At 39.2% G+C, this 17130-nt stretch overlaps 1 protein-coding gene across 2 annotated transcripts in view; it reads right to left on the reverse strand.

Annotated features, from left to right (window-relative positions):
• Positions 1-6893: 6893 nt before the first annotated feature.
• itpkb (inositol-trisphosphate 3-kinase B) overlaps positions 6894-17130 on the reverse strand; it is a 113341-nt gene continuing 103104 nt past the window's right edge. Inside the window, exons 7-8 of one of the 2 annotated variants that reach the window (XM_041252740.1) lie at positions 16232-16303; positions 6894-10599 (exon numbers count right to left, since the gene is read on the reverse strand). In XM_041252740.1, the coding sequence (XP_041108674.1) occupies positions 10387-10599; positions 16232-16303 (285 nt within the window). In that variant the 3' untranslated portion in view covers positions 6894-10386. The remainder of the gene's footprint in view (positions 10600-16231; positions 16304-17130) is intronic. The other variant, XM_041252742.1, reaches the window with a different exon arrangement.

Below are 17130 nucleotides of genomic sequence, written 5' to 3' on the forward strand. Positions count from 1 at the left end.
TGTTTAACATTTTCCTTGTTAGAAATCCTCTTCAACCACCATGTGGTAATTGCAAGACCTAATACCTAATTATACATTTAGGGTAATAATTAGATTTTATTTTTTTATTATTCCTTAACTATCTTTTTTAAGATAACTTACAGATATTTAAATATTATCAAATAGTATTTGTTTTCTGCAAAAAATAAAAAATAAAAAAAATGAAATATATATATCTGCATCAGTGTAAGCCGACTCTTTGCATCGTTGATGGTGAGGCCCAGCCTCGCCAGATGCTCTGTCACAACTGCCGTGTAGGCCCCAGCTCCCTCTCGCGACTGTGAACAGATCAACCAGTTTATTACTCTGATCCCCTGCAGCTGCAGGGGGGCCAGGATAGCGTCCAGGCACTTTGAGAACATACAAGGAGCTAGGGAGAGGCTAAATCGCAGCACAGCAAACTCGTAAACACTACCTTGAAAAGAGGTAGAGTTGCAGGCCCTGTTGCATGCTCCCTACCAGCCAGTCTATACAGTTATTTGAATGCTTTGAAATGCTAGAAAACAGTAATAGTGCATTGAGATCAAAAGTGCATGCAAATATTGTCCTATTTCTATCTCTCAAGGTCATTGTTGGCTTCAGAGTGACATCCCAAACCAGTTTCTTACTTGCCCGGCTGCTCAGTATGGGAGGGTTACCTGATCTGGGTAGTGTCTGGGTGGTATGATGCATCTTCCACTTCTTAGTGATGGGCTTCACTGTGCTGAGAGCGATAATCAGCACCTTTGAAATGTTCTTGTAGCTTTGCTCTGTGCATCTCTACCACTTTTTCCCTGACTTGTTTCGAAAGCTCCTTGGTCTTCATGGTTGCTTTATTAGATCAGCTTGAAAGTCTTTATATACTTGAGGGAAACTATCTACAACTTAAACCACTTTGAGTACACACAGGCTGAAACCACTTCACTAATTTTGTGACCTTTCAAACAAATAATTTGCACCTGAACTGATGTCGTCAGGTGTAAGTGGCGCAGTAAATAAAAGTAATGTCCACGCAGTATTTCTCCCAAAAACAGTCTGTGTATTTTAATAATAATAACTGAAATAATCTGCCCCTTTACCAGCAATGGTATTGAGGGGTATATGGCGGGCTTACAGACCCAAAAATAATAATTATAAAAACAATAGTCTGATGGACTTGCTCGGTCCCGCGTCCTCCGTGCATGAAATAGTGCGTGCTCCGTTCTGGGGACAGTGGTGTTTGTGCAGTGAAGTGCTCTGGGGTGACTGCTGGCTTGGTAGAGTCAGCTCCAGGGCCCTCAATTCTCCTCTGCAACACAAATACACATGTAACAGAAAAACAACAAACTACAGGCTCCGACTGTCAGATTATGTTTGTTCAACGCAAAGTGGTGTACTGATGTAGCTGCTTCCCCTTTGTACCCATGACCTCCTCCCTGCAATCATTCGTCGCCATGGTTTCACAAATAGAGGGCTGTCCTGCAGCTGATCGCAATGGAGTCGTTCCGGGTATGTGCAACTACGTGCTTCCTCTAATTTGGTCACCTTCCGGTTTCCACCTACCATCAAGGCGGTCCATCTAGGAGGCAGCATACCACCATCTTTACACAACGCCCTTTGTGATCGGAAGGGAGATTTACAACATTGATCGTTTCTCTCTTTCTCACATATGTCACCCCTCAGATTTATGCCAAAGGAACACTCGGCCAACTCTACATTACCCAATGGGCCCCCCTCCCTAGAAAAAAAATCTGCATTTTGATGCTCCTTACCCGCACAATGCTTCATAGTATAGTGGATGGGTTGCAGCACCAGATAACACCGAATTATCCTGACATTATTGTCCTTCATCATGTGTAACCACCTTAAAGGAGCATGATCAGTGACAGAGAAAGAACACCCAAACAAGTAATAGCGAAGAGCGTGAATAGCTCATTTGATAGCTAAACACTCCTTCTCAATGACGGAGTAGTTACTTTACATAGGAGCCATTTTTTTGCATTTTTTTTCTCAAATAAATGATAGGGTGTTCTACTCACTTGTTGGGACAGGACCACCCCCAGACCAAGGATGAACTCTTTGCTGAAATCTGGTGAAATTAGAGCTGGAGCTTGACAGAGTCGTTTCTTAATCATATCAAATGCTTTCTGACATAGCCCTGTCCATTTAACTAATTTTGAAGAAGCCTTTCGGGATCGACCAGTGGGTTGACTATAGTGGCATACTCAGGGATAAAACAGCGATAACAGTTGGTTAACCCCAACAGTGATCTCATCTGTGACTTGGTTCTCAGATCGCCGTCTCCACCAGCGCCTGGTCTTTAGAGGCGATCGGCTTTACCCATTACCCATAATGTAGCCAAGATATTGGGTCTCCTGTTTGACAAATGCACACTTGCCCACCTTGGCTGTTAGCCCCACCTTTCTTATAGACTGTAGGATACCTGAGAGCCTAATAATATGCTCCTTCCAGGTGGAGCTAAAAATCACCACATTACAATGTACGCGGCTGCATACTGATTATGGAGAGCTAAGACCTGATCCATCAGTCTCTGAAAGGTGGTGGGAGCTCCATGCAACCCGAAGGGCATGGTCTGGAAAAGGAACAAGCCATCTGGGGTAGAGAAAGCAGTTTTCTCTCTCGAGCTCTGAGTGAGTGGAATCTGCCAGTATCCTTTCGTCAGATCCAAAGTCAAGATTAACCGCGGCTTACCCAGTCGGTTGAAGAGCTCATCCATCCGGGGCATTGGATATCCATCGAACTTGGAGATAGCATTAACTTTTCGGAAATCCACACAGAACCGAGTAGAGCCGTCCTTCTTTCCTACAATCACAATAGGACTGCACCACTCTCACTGGGAAGGCTCAATGACTCCAAGCCCGAGCATATACTCCACCGAACGGGACCCCTGCGACTCTCCGGGATCCGGTATGGTCTTTCCCGAACCCTGACACCTGGCAGATTAATAATAGCATGAGAAATAACATTAATTCTGCCGGGCAAGTCAGAAAAAACATCACTAAACCGTTCCACCAACTGGTGGAGCTCATGTTTCTGATCCAGAAGTAACTGTTCCCCCATCAGAATGTTAGTTGTAGCCAGTGGATTGACAGTGGGACCAAAATCCTCTTCTAAACTGTCACCAGCTATAAATAGGGCTTCCCTTTCACTCCAGGCATTTAGCAACTTAATGTGATAAATTTCGGTCTTATTTCAGCAATCAGGTTGTCTGTTTTCATAATTCATATTATCAATTCCCTATATCACCTCATATTGCCCCTGTCACTTCACATACAACTTATATTCTGATGAAGGAAGCAGCAACAGTACTTTATCACCTGGCCGAAAAGTCCAAATTTGTGCTTGTTTGTTGTACTGCTGCCTGGCGATGCTGACCTAGTGGCAAAGTGGCTGGTAAGGGGAACATGTGTAGCGGTGATGCAGTGCAGGAGTGAAAAGCAGACAACTGTGATTCGGTGAATACGTGTTTTATTGTTCTTTTTCCAGGTCTGGTGACCGTCAAATAATAAATCCCCGGCAATACACAACAATGTGTAAAGCACGGGGATGATGAAAACAAGGCACAGTCCTCAACAAAAACAATGGCACAGTCACCAGTCCTGGGTGAATGCAAACAAGCAGGTGCTCAGTGCAGTGGTGCACCAGACAGTGCTTTCCTTGCGACAGCTCTGGAGGTGTGCGTTAACTGTCTATTGGTGACAAAGAACAGACAATTACTGACAGACAGAAATAATACACAACATGTAAATAGGTTTTTAAACTCTGAGAGCTCCTCTCTGTCCTTCTCTCTCCCACTGTTTAACCCAAACGAAGGACAAGATCAGCGTTACTCTGGCCCCTATATGTACTCCTGCATGACATCTAGATAAACGGTTTATTACTTGCAGCTGCCCCTCGTTTACCTTTCAGGTCAATACAGTCTTACAACAGAGTCTCGCTTCTTTCCAGGCTGACCAACTTCCCGGTCCCAGAAACGAACTGTCAGATACTTCTCCTCCCGTTCTTTAGTGCCCTCACAGGTCAGGAGGGAGATTTATTACCAGAACTCACTATATTTCTCACACCTAGTTTTAGATTTTCTTGCGCCAAATGACCAACCAATGCTAGGCTGTCTCTTAACATGATTACATACTTGACTATGTTTTTGGAAGTTTTTGTTTGGTCCTCCCACCCTTCTTTCACAAGATTAAGGATACCTCTTGGTTGCCTCCCATACAGCAGCACAAAGGGAGAGAACCCGGTCAAGCTCTGAGGCACCTCTCTCATAGCATACATCAGGTAGGGGAGGAGTTTAGCCCAATGTTTGTGCTCTTGGTTGACAAACCACTTCAGCATCTGTTTTAAAGTCTGATTAAAACATTCCACCAAACTGTCCATCTGCGGGTGATAAACAGGTTCGAATGGACTTAATTTGCAACAATTTGTACAATTCTTTCAAACACTGTGACATGAAGTTAGTTCCATGATCAGTGAGAATTTCTTTTGGAATCCCTACTCTCGCTATAATCTGTACTAACTCTCGAGCAATTGCTGCAGCACTAGTGGATCTCAATGGTACTGCCTCTGGATAGCTAGTCACGTAGTCCACCACTACCAAAATGTGCATATAACCAGAGTCAGACTGTTTCAATGGATCCACTATGTCCATAGCAATGCGCTCAATGGGAACTGAGGTCAGGGGCAGTAGGACCAGTGGGGCCGGGCGAACCCATTCCAGTGCTATTTGCTGGTATTCCGGACACTCCGCCACAGATCTCGTCACCTCACTAAAAACTCCCATCAAATAAAACCAAGCCAATATTCGTTCCCGAGTGTTATCGCTACCTAAATGGCCTGAACATGGGACATCATGAGCCAACCGTATGATCTCACATCGAAAAGACTGAGGAACTAGTAATTGTGTTACAATCTGGCTTGTGCTCGTGGCTTGAGATACCCTATACAGCAAATGCCTGACAACAATGTGGTGAGGATATGTGAGTGGCCGATTATCCTCTATGTCCTTCCCCTTGACAGACCAAACCTGCCCCCAGATGTGTGCCAGCGAAGGATCGTTTTTTTGTTCCAACGCTAGGTCCACATCTTGGTCCCACAATTTCGGGATATCGAGCAAAGCTACAGTAGCTTCAGTCTGAAGTTTTCCTCAACAAACTCCAGCCTTGTCTTATTGACATTCCTTCCCATTTTTCAACCCTTTGCTCTTTTTTTTTTTTTTTTAGCAAAATCGGGAATGGAACAAATCAACGTCCAGCAGGAAGATTTTCCCAATAGTTTCTCCCGCTGCTCCCATGGTCTTACCGGAAACTGGCTTTACCATTTTATTAATCATTGTTTCAAAATGCAGCCAGTCTCAACCTAAAATAACTGGATATGGCAATTTTGCAGCCATGGCCACAATCACGCGGTAGGTATGACATCCAAGAGTCAAATCTAATTTAGATTCAAATGTCACTATCACAATCAATGAAACAACACACCTAAGCATCACTATCACCATCACTATCACAATCAATGAAACAACACACCCAAACATCACTATCACTCAATGAAACAACACACCCAAGCATTACTATCAAACGTCATTATCAAAAAAAATGAAACACACCTAAACGTCACTATCAAACACCACTATCACAATCAATGAAACAATGCACCCAAACATCACTAGCAAATGTCACTATCACAGTCAATGAAACAACACACCCAAACATCACTATCAAGCGTCACTATCAGAATCAATGAAACAACACACCCAAACGTCACTATTATAATCAATGAATCAACACATCCAAGCATCATTATCAAACATCACTATCAATCAATGAAACACACCCAAACACCACTATCACAATCAATGAAACAACACACCCAAACGTCACTATCAAACGTCACTATCACAATCAATGAAATAACACACCCAAACGTCACTATCACAATCAATGAAACAACACACCCAAATGTCACTATCACATTGGTAGGACAGACAGCGCACATTGCTGCTGTCATTCTTTTCTCAAAATGAACTCCGACCAGTGGAAAAAATGAACTAGCTTTCAGCTCCTTGTATCATGGGTGAACAAACTGACAATCAGTTAATCAATTTGGTAATGGTCATATTTATACATGTTTTTGTAGGGATGGGCTTTTAACTGTATCCCTGCCAAATCTTTTAAATATTCAAATTTCAACCCCCATGTGCAGGGCTGTTGGCATCCCACAGACTCCTGCACCCTATTAACAATTTTATGGCAGATATTTAAAAACATTTTCTGTATGTCTGACAGATGCACAGATGTAAAACCCACCTTTTAAAAGAATCAGGGCTTTAAAATAAAACTTCTTATCACATATTAGCTACAGTATCAGCTGTTGCAGATATCTTTGTTCTTGGATTGTTTGTTAGCTTTTTTACTTAAATTCTGGACATACTGATTTTTTAACCACTATAATCACAAAGCACTTACATGCACCATTTTTTTTATAAGTCGAAAAACAAAGATAAGACAACATCCTACATTATTTATTAAAATCTGTTTAACACTGATGTTTTGTTTTCTTTTCTGGTTGTAAATGCTTTGTGTTTAGTCCCATCGGGTTTTACTTGCTGCTATCGGATACATCTTGTCAGTTTATTGTTAAAAAGTAACAATGCAGTAAATCTGGTTTATAATGTTTATCGATGTTTGGAAATCTCTTTTGAAGTGAAGTAGTAGTATCATAAACTGATGTAACTGTGTAATACAGTATTGTAATATTTAAATAATAGGAGTATACCAGTATCTATCTATCTATACACTAAGGGCATGTTAGAATTATACTGAACACAGAAGAAAATTAGGAAACAGTATACTTTTATTTGTTATTATTATGTCTTTATTTGTTTGTAGATAATTCAGGCACAGTGGTGATATTCCAGTAAACTTTACATTTCATCTGTAACTATCCTTCTCAACAAACAAAACTAAAACAATATATAGCTCAAGCTCAATAAGGCAAGACCAAGACTCAGTTTTGGTTATCTTTGGATTTGTTTCTTTCAACCTGATTTAAAGCCTATACAATATTCTCCTTTCAAGGTTAAGTAAAACATCATGATGTCAATGTGTTATTTTGTATTTTTGATCTGCTATTAGAAGGAAATTTAACAAGTCCTGTTAAGTATATAAACAGCATTTGCTGGTATCAAATAGTCAACCGATAGATTTCTCAGACAATAACCCAAAACCAAGTGTGGACGTTTTTAAAAACCCAATGATTTGTACAAAACACAACTGATGCTAGATTCTCCATACAAAGCATATACAGTATAAAAGGAAAAACACAGTTACAATAAACCCTAAAATATACAGATATGCAACAAAATGTATAGCATTGTATAGATGAGAAATCTTAAAAAAAAAAAACAACAACATTCTACATTTAGTGTTCTCGTGAGAATAACACAATAAATATGGTTATATTTAAAAAAAATAAAAAATCATCATCTCACTAAAAACATTTTCCACACTTACAATGCAATTTGAGCAAGAAGTTCCATTTCGGCACATGTGCAGCTAAAACGTGTAGTCTGTGAGTATCAAAGATCAGGGTTCATAGAGACCTTTCAGCCTTAATTATCAAATCAATTAAAAATAATATATTTACCAAGATTGGACCAACTGAGAACAGATTTTAGGGAATAGGGTAGGAAATGGAGAATATTTTCTTGAGAATTATTTCGGGGCAATTTAAACAGGCTGTAGTTTGCATACAGCCTGTATTGGTATTTATCAGTGACAAAGCCCTAAAAAGAAAGAAAATTAAAATGTACTACTGCTGGGTGTATGGACAACTTCATGCTCTGGTACACTGTTACCACCAATAGTAAAACAATTTCATAGCAAAAACATAAATATTTGCTAGAAAAACACAAAAGATAAAACACAAATTAAATAGGAATGTATTTAACACAATATTATGTGTTTATTTCATTTTTTTTTCTGCACAAACCTACATACCAAACTCACACATTTCTAAACCTAACATAACATGGATTCATACTTTTCCAATTTTAAACAGGTCGTCTACTTTATTACAATATGCAATGCTGATTAATCTGTACACAGAATAGGCCGCATGCAGCTCTTTAACTGGGCCAAAATTTCCCGACAGTAAAACAGAGATTAGATTTAGCTCAAAATGCCAGAAGGGATTGGAGTCCGTAACCATACACTGTACATGCACTTGTGATTCCTGTGCACTATTACTACTAACCTCCAGCAGAGAGCAGTAAAGCAGCATCAAAGCTACCTTGAATCCAATGGTGCAATAACTTGTCACTATATATGGTATTCATAAAGCACCAATTGGCTGTACTCATAGAAAACATGTTGGTATGGTTTATGAATATTAATAGACTATAATAAAGAGAAATTTAACAGCAAAGTAGACACAGAAGACAAACACAAACAAGCCTTTCTATGCAAGGGTAAAATATTTTGCTATGGACACATTTATGTGTGCTTCTTCACAGAACTTGAATGGAAAACAGTTGGAATTATGGTACACAAACCAGAAAACAATTACATCCATGGCTTTGTTTTTATTAGAACATTGATGCTAGCATTTGAGTGAGATTCAGGGGGCGGGCGTTGGGGCTGCTTAATTAATGTCTATCATTATTAACTCTCTATTTAAAGCAAAATCTTAAGCACTTCCCCTATCTAGTGTTTTCGCTTTGTCCTCCTCCTCCTCCTCCTTCCTCTACATGCCTTTGCATCGGTCTCCTATGGGGGACAAGTGAGTCTCACTTCCCCAACCTCAGGTCTGCTTCAGTGACCTCGTCCTCGCTCTAGGGGGTTCCCACTGCTGTGAGTCAGACGGGACCCCCGGTCACACTATCCCGTCATAGCTCATGCGATAATTTTCCTCGTCACCCGAGGCTCTGTTCTATTTCCCTCAGGACGTGGCCTGCTTTACGCTCTCAGTGCCGAGTCCCAAACTAATCCATCTCTCTTTGTTGCAGGTTCCCTGCAGGATGCCTCTCTGCCCTAGATTTGGAGGCCTGTACCTCACCTTGTCCGAGGGCAGCACCAGATCAGTCAGTGAACCCATTTCTATCTTTCCTTTCAAGTCCTGATTCATCAGACTTTCCTTCACCCCGAGAGGCACCTCTGACGAAACAGGGCCCTTTTATGTGTTTTCAGATTCTCCAGGCTTCAGCCTTCGACCAAGCCCGGTCCTGCGGTCGGGGATCTCTTCCTATCCTAACTTCAAGTCCGAACCCCTCCAAACCTGCCTTTAAGTCTGGGCAATCAGCTCGCCTTCTATCCTCTTGTCCCACTAACCAGCTTGTTTCTGCTTCCTTTATTCTATCCTTACAGTCTCAACAAACACCCCGTGAATCAGTAGTACAGTACATGACAAGTCTGGATACACTGCAAACAATCACACTAAATGTTTCTCTATTAGCTTTAGTTTCACGCAAGTGTACTAAATTCTACACATATCTTTGAGAGACAAATACAAGTCTTATAGTTGCATTTAAACATAGCTTTGAAGATGCAATTTAGTTTTCTGTTCTTTTCTGAATTCATACTTTTAGTCAGATTTTTCCAATGTTTACTATTAGCTATATCATACAGTCTTCGGCTGTACATGGGAAACAGCAGGATTTTAGGAAGCGATAGTCAAATTCAGACTGTATTAATTCTGTATTATTGAAATGGAAATTTGTATATTGGTTACATTTGTAGTTTTCAGAAAGGTAAAACCAAGCTTACATCTGTTGCAAAAATATTATGTAACTCAATTACATTTAAGTTAAACTCAGTTGTTTGCAAAAGTGAAACATAAAACAGCAGTAAGTATGTTTGGACCTAAATGGTACAAAATCTTGTAACATAAATGGTGGCCAATAATTATTAACCAACATGTTGTCCAGGAAGACCTCATTTCTCTAATTTAAAAGGGAAAGGTGAAACTGAATATGATTTCATGAATACAGAAATTGCTGATGGAAGTTGCAGCATTTCAAATAAAAAGGTGATATACTGTATAAGAGTTTTTGTGTCTGTTATTTATAACAGAAAGGGTACATGGTTATTTTGTTATATAGGTGGGTGTCCATTGTAATGGAGTTTACATACACAGGGATGAATGGGTGGGTTTATGTCCCATAACAAATGCATTTGAGTTTTTCTCTGCAACTGCACACTTAAGATAAGGCTGCAACAATCTACAAATTGACACATCATCTTTACAATATCTAATATGTACAACATCTACACAGCTCTTTCTTTGGAGGGACAGTAGCTTTTTTGGAAACAAAGAGGGTCCTGTAGTGCGGGTTCCAAGGGTGTTTTAGTTTTTCATACAAATTTACTTGTATTAAAGCGAGTCCCTCTCCGCCATTTCTGTGATAATGTCTATGAGGTTATCAAGCCCCCAGAGGTAGCCGTCTTCCCTGTTGCCCTCCTCCCAGGTCACTCGGTGGCTCAAGACTTGCCCGTCTGGCAGTGGAGTGGTTTTGCCAAAGTCAATCATCCACACTTTGGCTTGCTCTCGTTTATCATGGACAAAGAGCACAGAGCTGCCTATTACCTGTCATAAAACACAAAATAACATTTATTGAGCTTGTGAAACAATTAGACCATGGCAAATCCTCATTGTTTTCATTTTGCAGAAGTACAGCATTGCAGGGGTGTCAACTGTCAACACCACGCCAGCTTTTGGGTTAAGGCAAAAGACTATAACTTATAATACTCATAGTATTCTTTATACTTTTTTGATATGGATAAGACTAAATAAATGTCAGGACAATATAAAATGTAAATTCAAATTAGACACATCATTATATACTACCTGACCTTATTCTTACTTGACAAAATAGGTTTATATACAGTGCCTATAGTAAGTATTCACCCCCCGCCCCTCCCTGGACTTTTCCACAGTTTTCTGTGTTACTGAAATCTTGATGCATTTAGGGTTTTTTTTTTTTTCCTTTGATTTACAAAACCTACACTTTGAAGAGGCAAGCGTTTTTATTGTGAAACAACAGTTAATGAAAAATACAAAAACTGAAATAAATGTCTTTGTTAGATTAGTATTCACCCCCGAGTCAATACTTGGTAGAACCACCTATGGCAGCAATTACAGCTGTGAGTCTTTTGGGGTAAGTCTCTACCAGGTTTGCACATCTGAATCGTGCAATATTTGGCCATTCTTAGCAAAATTGTTCAAGCTCTGTCAAGTTGGATGGGGATCGGTGGTGGACAGCAATATTCAAGTCTTGCCACAGATTCTCAATTAGATTCAAGTCTGGGCTTTGACTGGGCCACTCTAGGACATTCACTTTCTTTTTTTAAGCCACTCCAGTGTCGCTTTGGCTGTGCTTGGGGTCATTGTCCTGTTGAAAGGTGAATCTCCATCCCAGTCTTAGGTCTTTTGCAGACTGAAGCAGGTTTTCCTCAAGGAGTTGCCTGCATTTAGGTCCATCCATTTTGCCCTCTACCTTGACAAGCTTCCCAGTCCTTGCTGATGAAAAGCATCCCCATAGCATGATGCTGCCACCACCATGCTTCACAGTGGGGATGGTGTGACCTGGGTGATGTGTTGTGTTGGGTTTGCACCAAACATAACGCTTTGCATTTAGGAAAATAGATCAATTTGTGTTTCATCAGACCACAGAATCTTTTACCACATCTTTTCAGAGTCTCCCACATGCCTTTTTGCAAATTCCAAGTGGGATTTTACATAGTTTTTTTTTTTTTTTTTTTTTTTCGGAAATGGCTTCCTTCTTGCCACTCTTCCATACAGGTCAGATTTGTGGAGTACCTCAGCTATTGTTGACACATGGGCAGTGGCTTCTCTGACCAATACCCTTCTTACCCAGCTGCTCAGTTTGGGAGGACGGCCTGCTCTAACCAGATTTTTGGGTGGTGCCGTGTACCTTACATTTCTTAATGATCGACTTGACATTCAATGCCTTTTAAATCTTTTTATACCTCTCCCCTGATCTGTGTCTTTCCACAATTTTATCCAGTTGTTTTGAAAGCTCCTTGGTCTTCATGGTAGTATATCTGCTTTGAATGCACTACCCAGCTGTGGGACCTTACAGAGACAGGTGTATTTAATCTGAAATCATGTGAACCACTTTTATTGCACACAGATGGACTCCATTTAACTTATTGTGTGAATTCTGAAGGCAACTGGGTGTACCTGAGCTTATTTAGGAGTGTCATAGCTGAGAGGGTGAATACTTATCTAATGAAGACTTTTCATGTTTTTATTTTGAATTGATTTATTTTTTTCACACACACACCCTCCTCCATTTTTTTCACACATTGAAAGTGTTGAGTAGGTTGTGTAAATCAAAAGGAAAAAAAATCCCATTTAAATGCATCAAGATTTCAGGTTGTAACACAACAAACTGTGAAAACATCGAAGGGGGGAGGGGGGGTGAATACTTACTATAGGCACTGTATGAACTAAGTGTTAACAAAAACAAAAACAGAAAAATATATCTTGTTAATGTGTGTGGAGGTGCGGGTCTAGTGGTCAGGCTATGTGTCAGGAAGCACTCTAAACAACTATGAAATTGAAGCTCTTGTGATCATTTTTAACAAAAGCAAAACAGAAAACCTAGCGCCCACTGGTGCACTAACATAGAAACATCTAGTGCTTATAGGCAGAATAACAGATGCTTGGTAGCCATTGTTTGCAGGCCAGGCTCACCCTGCGAAAGAGACTGACTGGCTTATTTAGGCAGGTGCTTTTATTGAGTTAAGAGGATGCCCATATTTGGCTTTACTGCTCCCTCATTTCTTATGGTGGCCAGAGGCTGGAACTTTTTTGTTCAATATACTGCCCCCCACCCCCTGGCCAACACAAGTATTACACTACACTCTGCAACTTTTAAGTTCAGTGTTTTCTCACTGCCACAAAATGACAGTACGTTAATAACAGCAAAACTGCCTCCATGATCGGTCATTTCATGCTTTGTAAATCCAGTTAGTTCCTTTTTGGAGTATTTTGTGTGTTCTATGTTGCCCTTTCTAACAGCTCTAGCGGTATCTAGGAATCAAATTAAAGTATAAAAGGATACATTTGAATCTTTATGGCCATTATAACAAGAGAACAAATCCTATAAATAAATAAAAGATAAAAGGAGGGAGAATTTTGTGCTAATCTGTTTTTACTTCAGAGATATGTGGTACAGTGCTTACCTTGTGGGCCTCACAATCCTTAATTTTTTCCATTTGTTTTGCTCTGGCATGAGTACACAGGTAGTGTACTGTGTGCTATTAAGACTTTAATATTCTGCTAGACAACGTGTTCAATTAACAATTTCTAAAAGTAATTCCTGATGTCTTGACCAAGTGATACACTTCAATAGATACATATGTGTGTAATCTTGTAACATCTTGTGAGGTTAAGGCAAACATACAATATAGAAATAGAGGCTTATAGTACAAAAAGGACTTATTGGAAAAAAAACTTGTCTTCTTAAGTAGAAACAAAACAGAGAAACCTCCCCTGACTCTGGTGGCAGAAGGGAACTCTGTTAGACGAAGGCAGAAACGAGCATCAATAATACATTAATTCAGGGCAACCCACAAAATAGAGTGAACAAGAATTGTTTTGAATTATTTTCCATGTTACATTTAAACTTTGCCTTAAACCTGCTGGGCTGTTCCTGGCCATTTTACAATTGACAATTTCATTTTGCTTTGGATTAATTAGACCAAGGGTGGGGATTGGAGTGGTTGTGGGTATCGAACACACAAGAACTCAAGGAAAGGTAGAAAATTGGATTTTAATTGCAAATTGCTGTTCAATTAGGAGAGACTTGTCTTGTGTTGTGGGCTCTCCTTTTCAAACCGTTGAAAATTTTGTAAAACTACACAGGGTGGGCATTCTTTAAATGGAACAGCAAATTATGTAACTGGCTCAATTAAACAAACATTGTATGAACTTGTATATTAGCAGCTATCCAAACACTAACAACCTTTTTCCATGCATAGAAATCAGTAAAACAAATCATCTGGAAAGAACCAAAGCCAAGCTACAAGAATGGCAACATCTTTGTTTCTGTCTTTTAGGTGTGGTGAGAATGTTCTTTTCCATGCAGGAATGGTATTAATTGACGTCAGGGCCTGAGATCTGTCATGATCACATCAGGCTCATAATCAGTTTCATGCAGCAGCTGGAATGGTAGACCAGTAACCAGACTGTTGGAGTGAATAGCAAGATGTAGATAACCAACTCTGCAGTAATTTAAAAATGTGTTTAAATGTCTTGCCTCACAGTGTGTATTGTGTTCAGGATCAGTAGTTACTGCCCCCCTCACTCTCTACTTAAGACAAGAATGACATCAGGACACTTTGTAATGAAAAGTAGTATTGCATTCTTTTTTGTAATACTGTTTCACATCAGATAGTGCCATCCAAGGTTTAAAACTCTGCATCGAATACAATTTTAACACACAATTCAACATGAGGTTTCAGGGTATCTTAATTATGTGAACACTGACTTCTTTAATACACCCAAGTTTGTTTCTAATAATCAGGTAATTAATCAACTGTAACCTGGGTTATAGTGATATACCCAACCTCACAACATTTTTTTTTTTAATTAAATAATTTACTGTCAAACTTCTAACTAAAACACCTTTATAAATAGGGCACAGTATCCTACAATGTTCAGTTTTACACCAAAATATGATTCCTCTCTGTATCTGTTTTATACAAAACAGTTGGCATATCCCACATTTCTATGTACTTTATTTTATAGTTAACTGGACCAGTCTAGTTTGTTAACATTTTCTTATGGAAGATTTTACACTACCATGGTAGAAAAAACTCCTTTAGGCTTGTTCCCTTAACTCCCGAATTAACTAATCCTACTCCAGAGGGTGTTTTGATGCAGAATTAATTATTTTGGGAGAAAAATCCTTAAGACGTGTGTGTGAAGGCAAGTACAGTATCTGTATTGACCATGTGTGCTCCTTACTTCCTGTATCTACATCACAGGAGTTCCGTTTGATTCCTACCATTTGTATGTGCAGATGAGATGGAATAAAAAATGTTTAATATAGTAGTTGATGTTTAGCACATTTTTTACTGAGTTGTACGTTCCTTATTTAAGACAACAAAGAGTGGATGAACATAACCAAGTTCTTAAGTGAATAGCGAATCACAAGTTCGGGAGTAAAAAAGTATGACTGAAATCTTCTAGCTCTGTCTAATGAATGATGCAAATTAGAGAAACACAAAAAAAAGGACATTGCCTTTCTTGTTATACAGTAGAGATTCAATTATCCAAATGAACTTGCTGTTAAGGCATTGCAATAACGTGCAATTGAAATGAATAAAAGTTGTAGTTGCTCAGTCTCCAGCCCTTACTGACGAAATAGAAGAAAAATCAATTTACTTAACTGCAACAATTTAAAAGCACACAATGCTCCATCTATGGTTTGGTGGTCTGAATAATTCTGTATCATTTGCCTCTGCTGGTCCTTTTTTAGCAACTAAATCTTGTAGCTATTTTAGCAGCAGAAGCTGTGTTCGTAATACACCACACATAACTGTCACGTGATTACATGTGCGTTCTGTTGATTAGCCAGTACGGTTGATCAAAGATCCGATTATTGACCCTCAAATGTACTGTTAAAATCACAGAGCTGATGTTTTCAGTAAGGCCTTATAAGGTATATTAGCCATCTTGAAATGTTTTTACTTTTAAATTGCATTGGGTACTACACCCTTAATCCTTTAAGGACAGGTGAACAATGGCACATCTGAGCACAAAAACCTTTTAATTTACATCCCTAAAAAAAACTCTTGCCATAAAACACTGTGTTTAATACTGTAGAAATACTGCTTTGATGAAAGTTTTGTTATACAGTACTACAGTACCCCGTTGTCAATACATACCTGGCTGAGTTTTGGAAAGAGGTTTTTTTTGGGGGGGAGGGGGGGGGGGTTGTGGAGCTCAGAATGCAGGCAATTCAATTGCAAGTGCTATATATAAAGGCAGTCAAATAAAAGGCAGTCATCACTGTTTAACTTAAAGCCAGCACAATGCACACACAGATATTACTCTATGGACTGTATACTGTATATTAGAATATATTTTCGCTTGATAGATACACTAAGGTCTCATTCAAATGCAAAGGGAAAAGGTTTATTGAAAATAAAATAAAAAATAAAAAAACAAACAAACAAAAACTTACCTCATGGGTTTCAAAGAATGGTGAAATCTCCAAGGTTGCTCTTAGGTCCTTTAGTTGTTTCAAATAACCAGCCTGGAAAAAGTTTTTAAAAATACTGTGACTCATAAATCTTAAATCTTATTGTAGACTTCTTCCAGGATATATGATAACACTAGCAGTACTTGGTTCTACACTTAATGTTGGCCAGTTTACATTTTCTATCAATATAAAAGCATTGTAACTTACTCTTTGACATCCTTTTAAATGTTTTTATACAATATAATATCTTTATATAGCACCTTTCATAGTGGACCACCATCACAAAGTGCTTTACTGAGGTAGGCTGTGAACTGTGCATTACATGCAGAGTCACTTACAACAGGACATTGATTTAACATCTGATCCGCAGGATAGAGCACAAGGAGGTTAAGTGACTTGCTCTGGGTCACACAGTGAGTCAGTCAGTGGAAGAGGTAGGACTTGAACTGGTAACCTTCTGCTTACAAGCCCTTACTATAACCACTGGACCACATTGCCTCCTAAACATATGGATGTTTGTAGGGTCAGGGCAATTTTATTTGTGGAGTAGTACTATAAAGTATAATAATTAATTTGTGTTCTACTGTATCAGAACATCCTGCAGTGTTTACAAGAAGCATATCACTTTTCCTTTTTTGTATTCCAGCTAAACATACCGGATTCTGACGAGTCAACTCCCCACCCCAACTTTTAGCTCAGGGGTGCACAACATACGGCCTGCTGATTGCTTTAATACGGCCCATAAGTACTTTTATATTATAAATGAAAAATGGCCTGCACCTTTAAGAAAATGCATACTGTCAAAAAAAAAAATCAAAAATTCTACGTCACCACTGCTTACTTGAAAAAAAGTAGCATCGAAAGAGAGTTACAGTATAACT

Source organism: Polyodon spathula, chromosome 6 (assembly GCF_017654505.1).
Source record: "Polyodon spathula isolate WHYD16114869_AA chromosome 6, ASM1765450v1, whole genome shotgun sequence".
In the NCBI taxonomy this organism is placed as follows: domain Eukaryota; kingdom Metazoa; phylum Chordata; class Actinopteri; order Acipenseriformes; family Polyodontidae; genus Polyodon; species Polyodon spathula.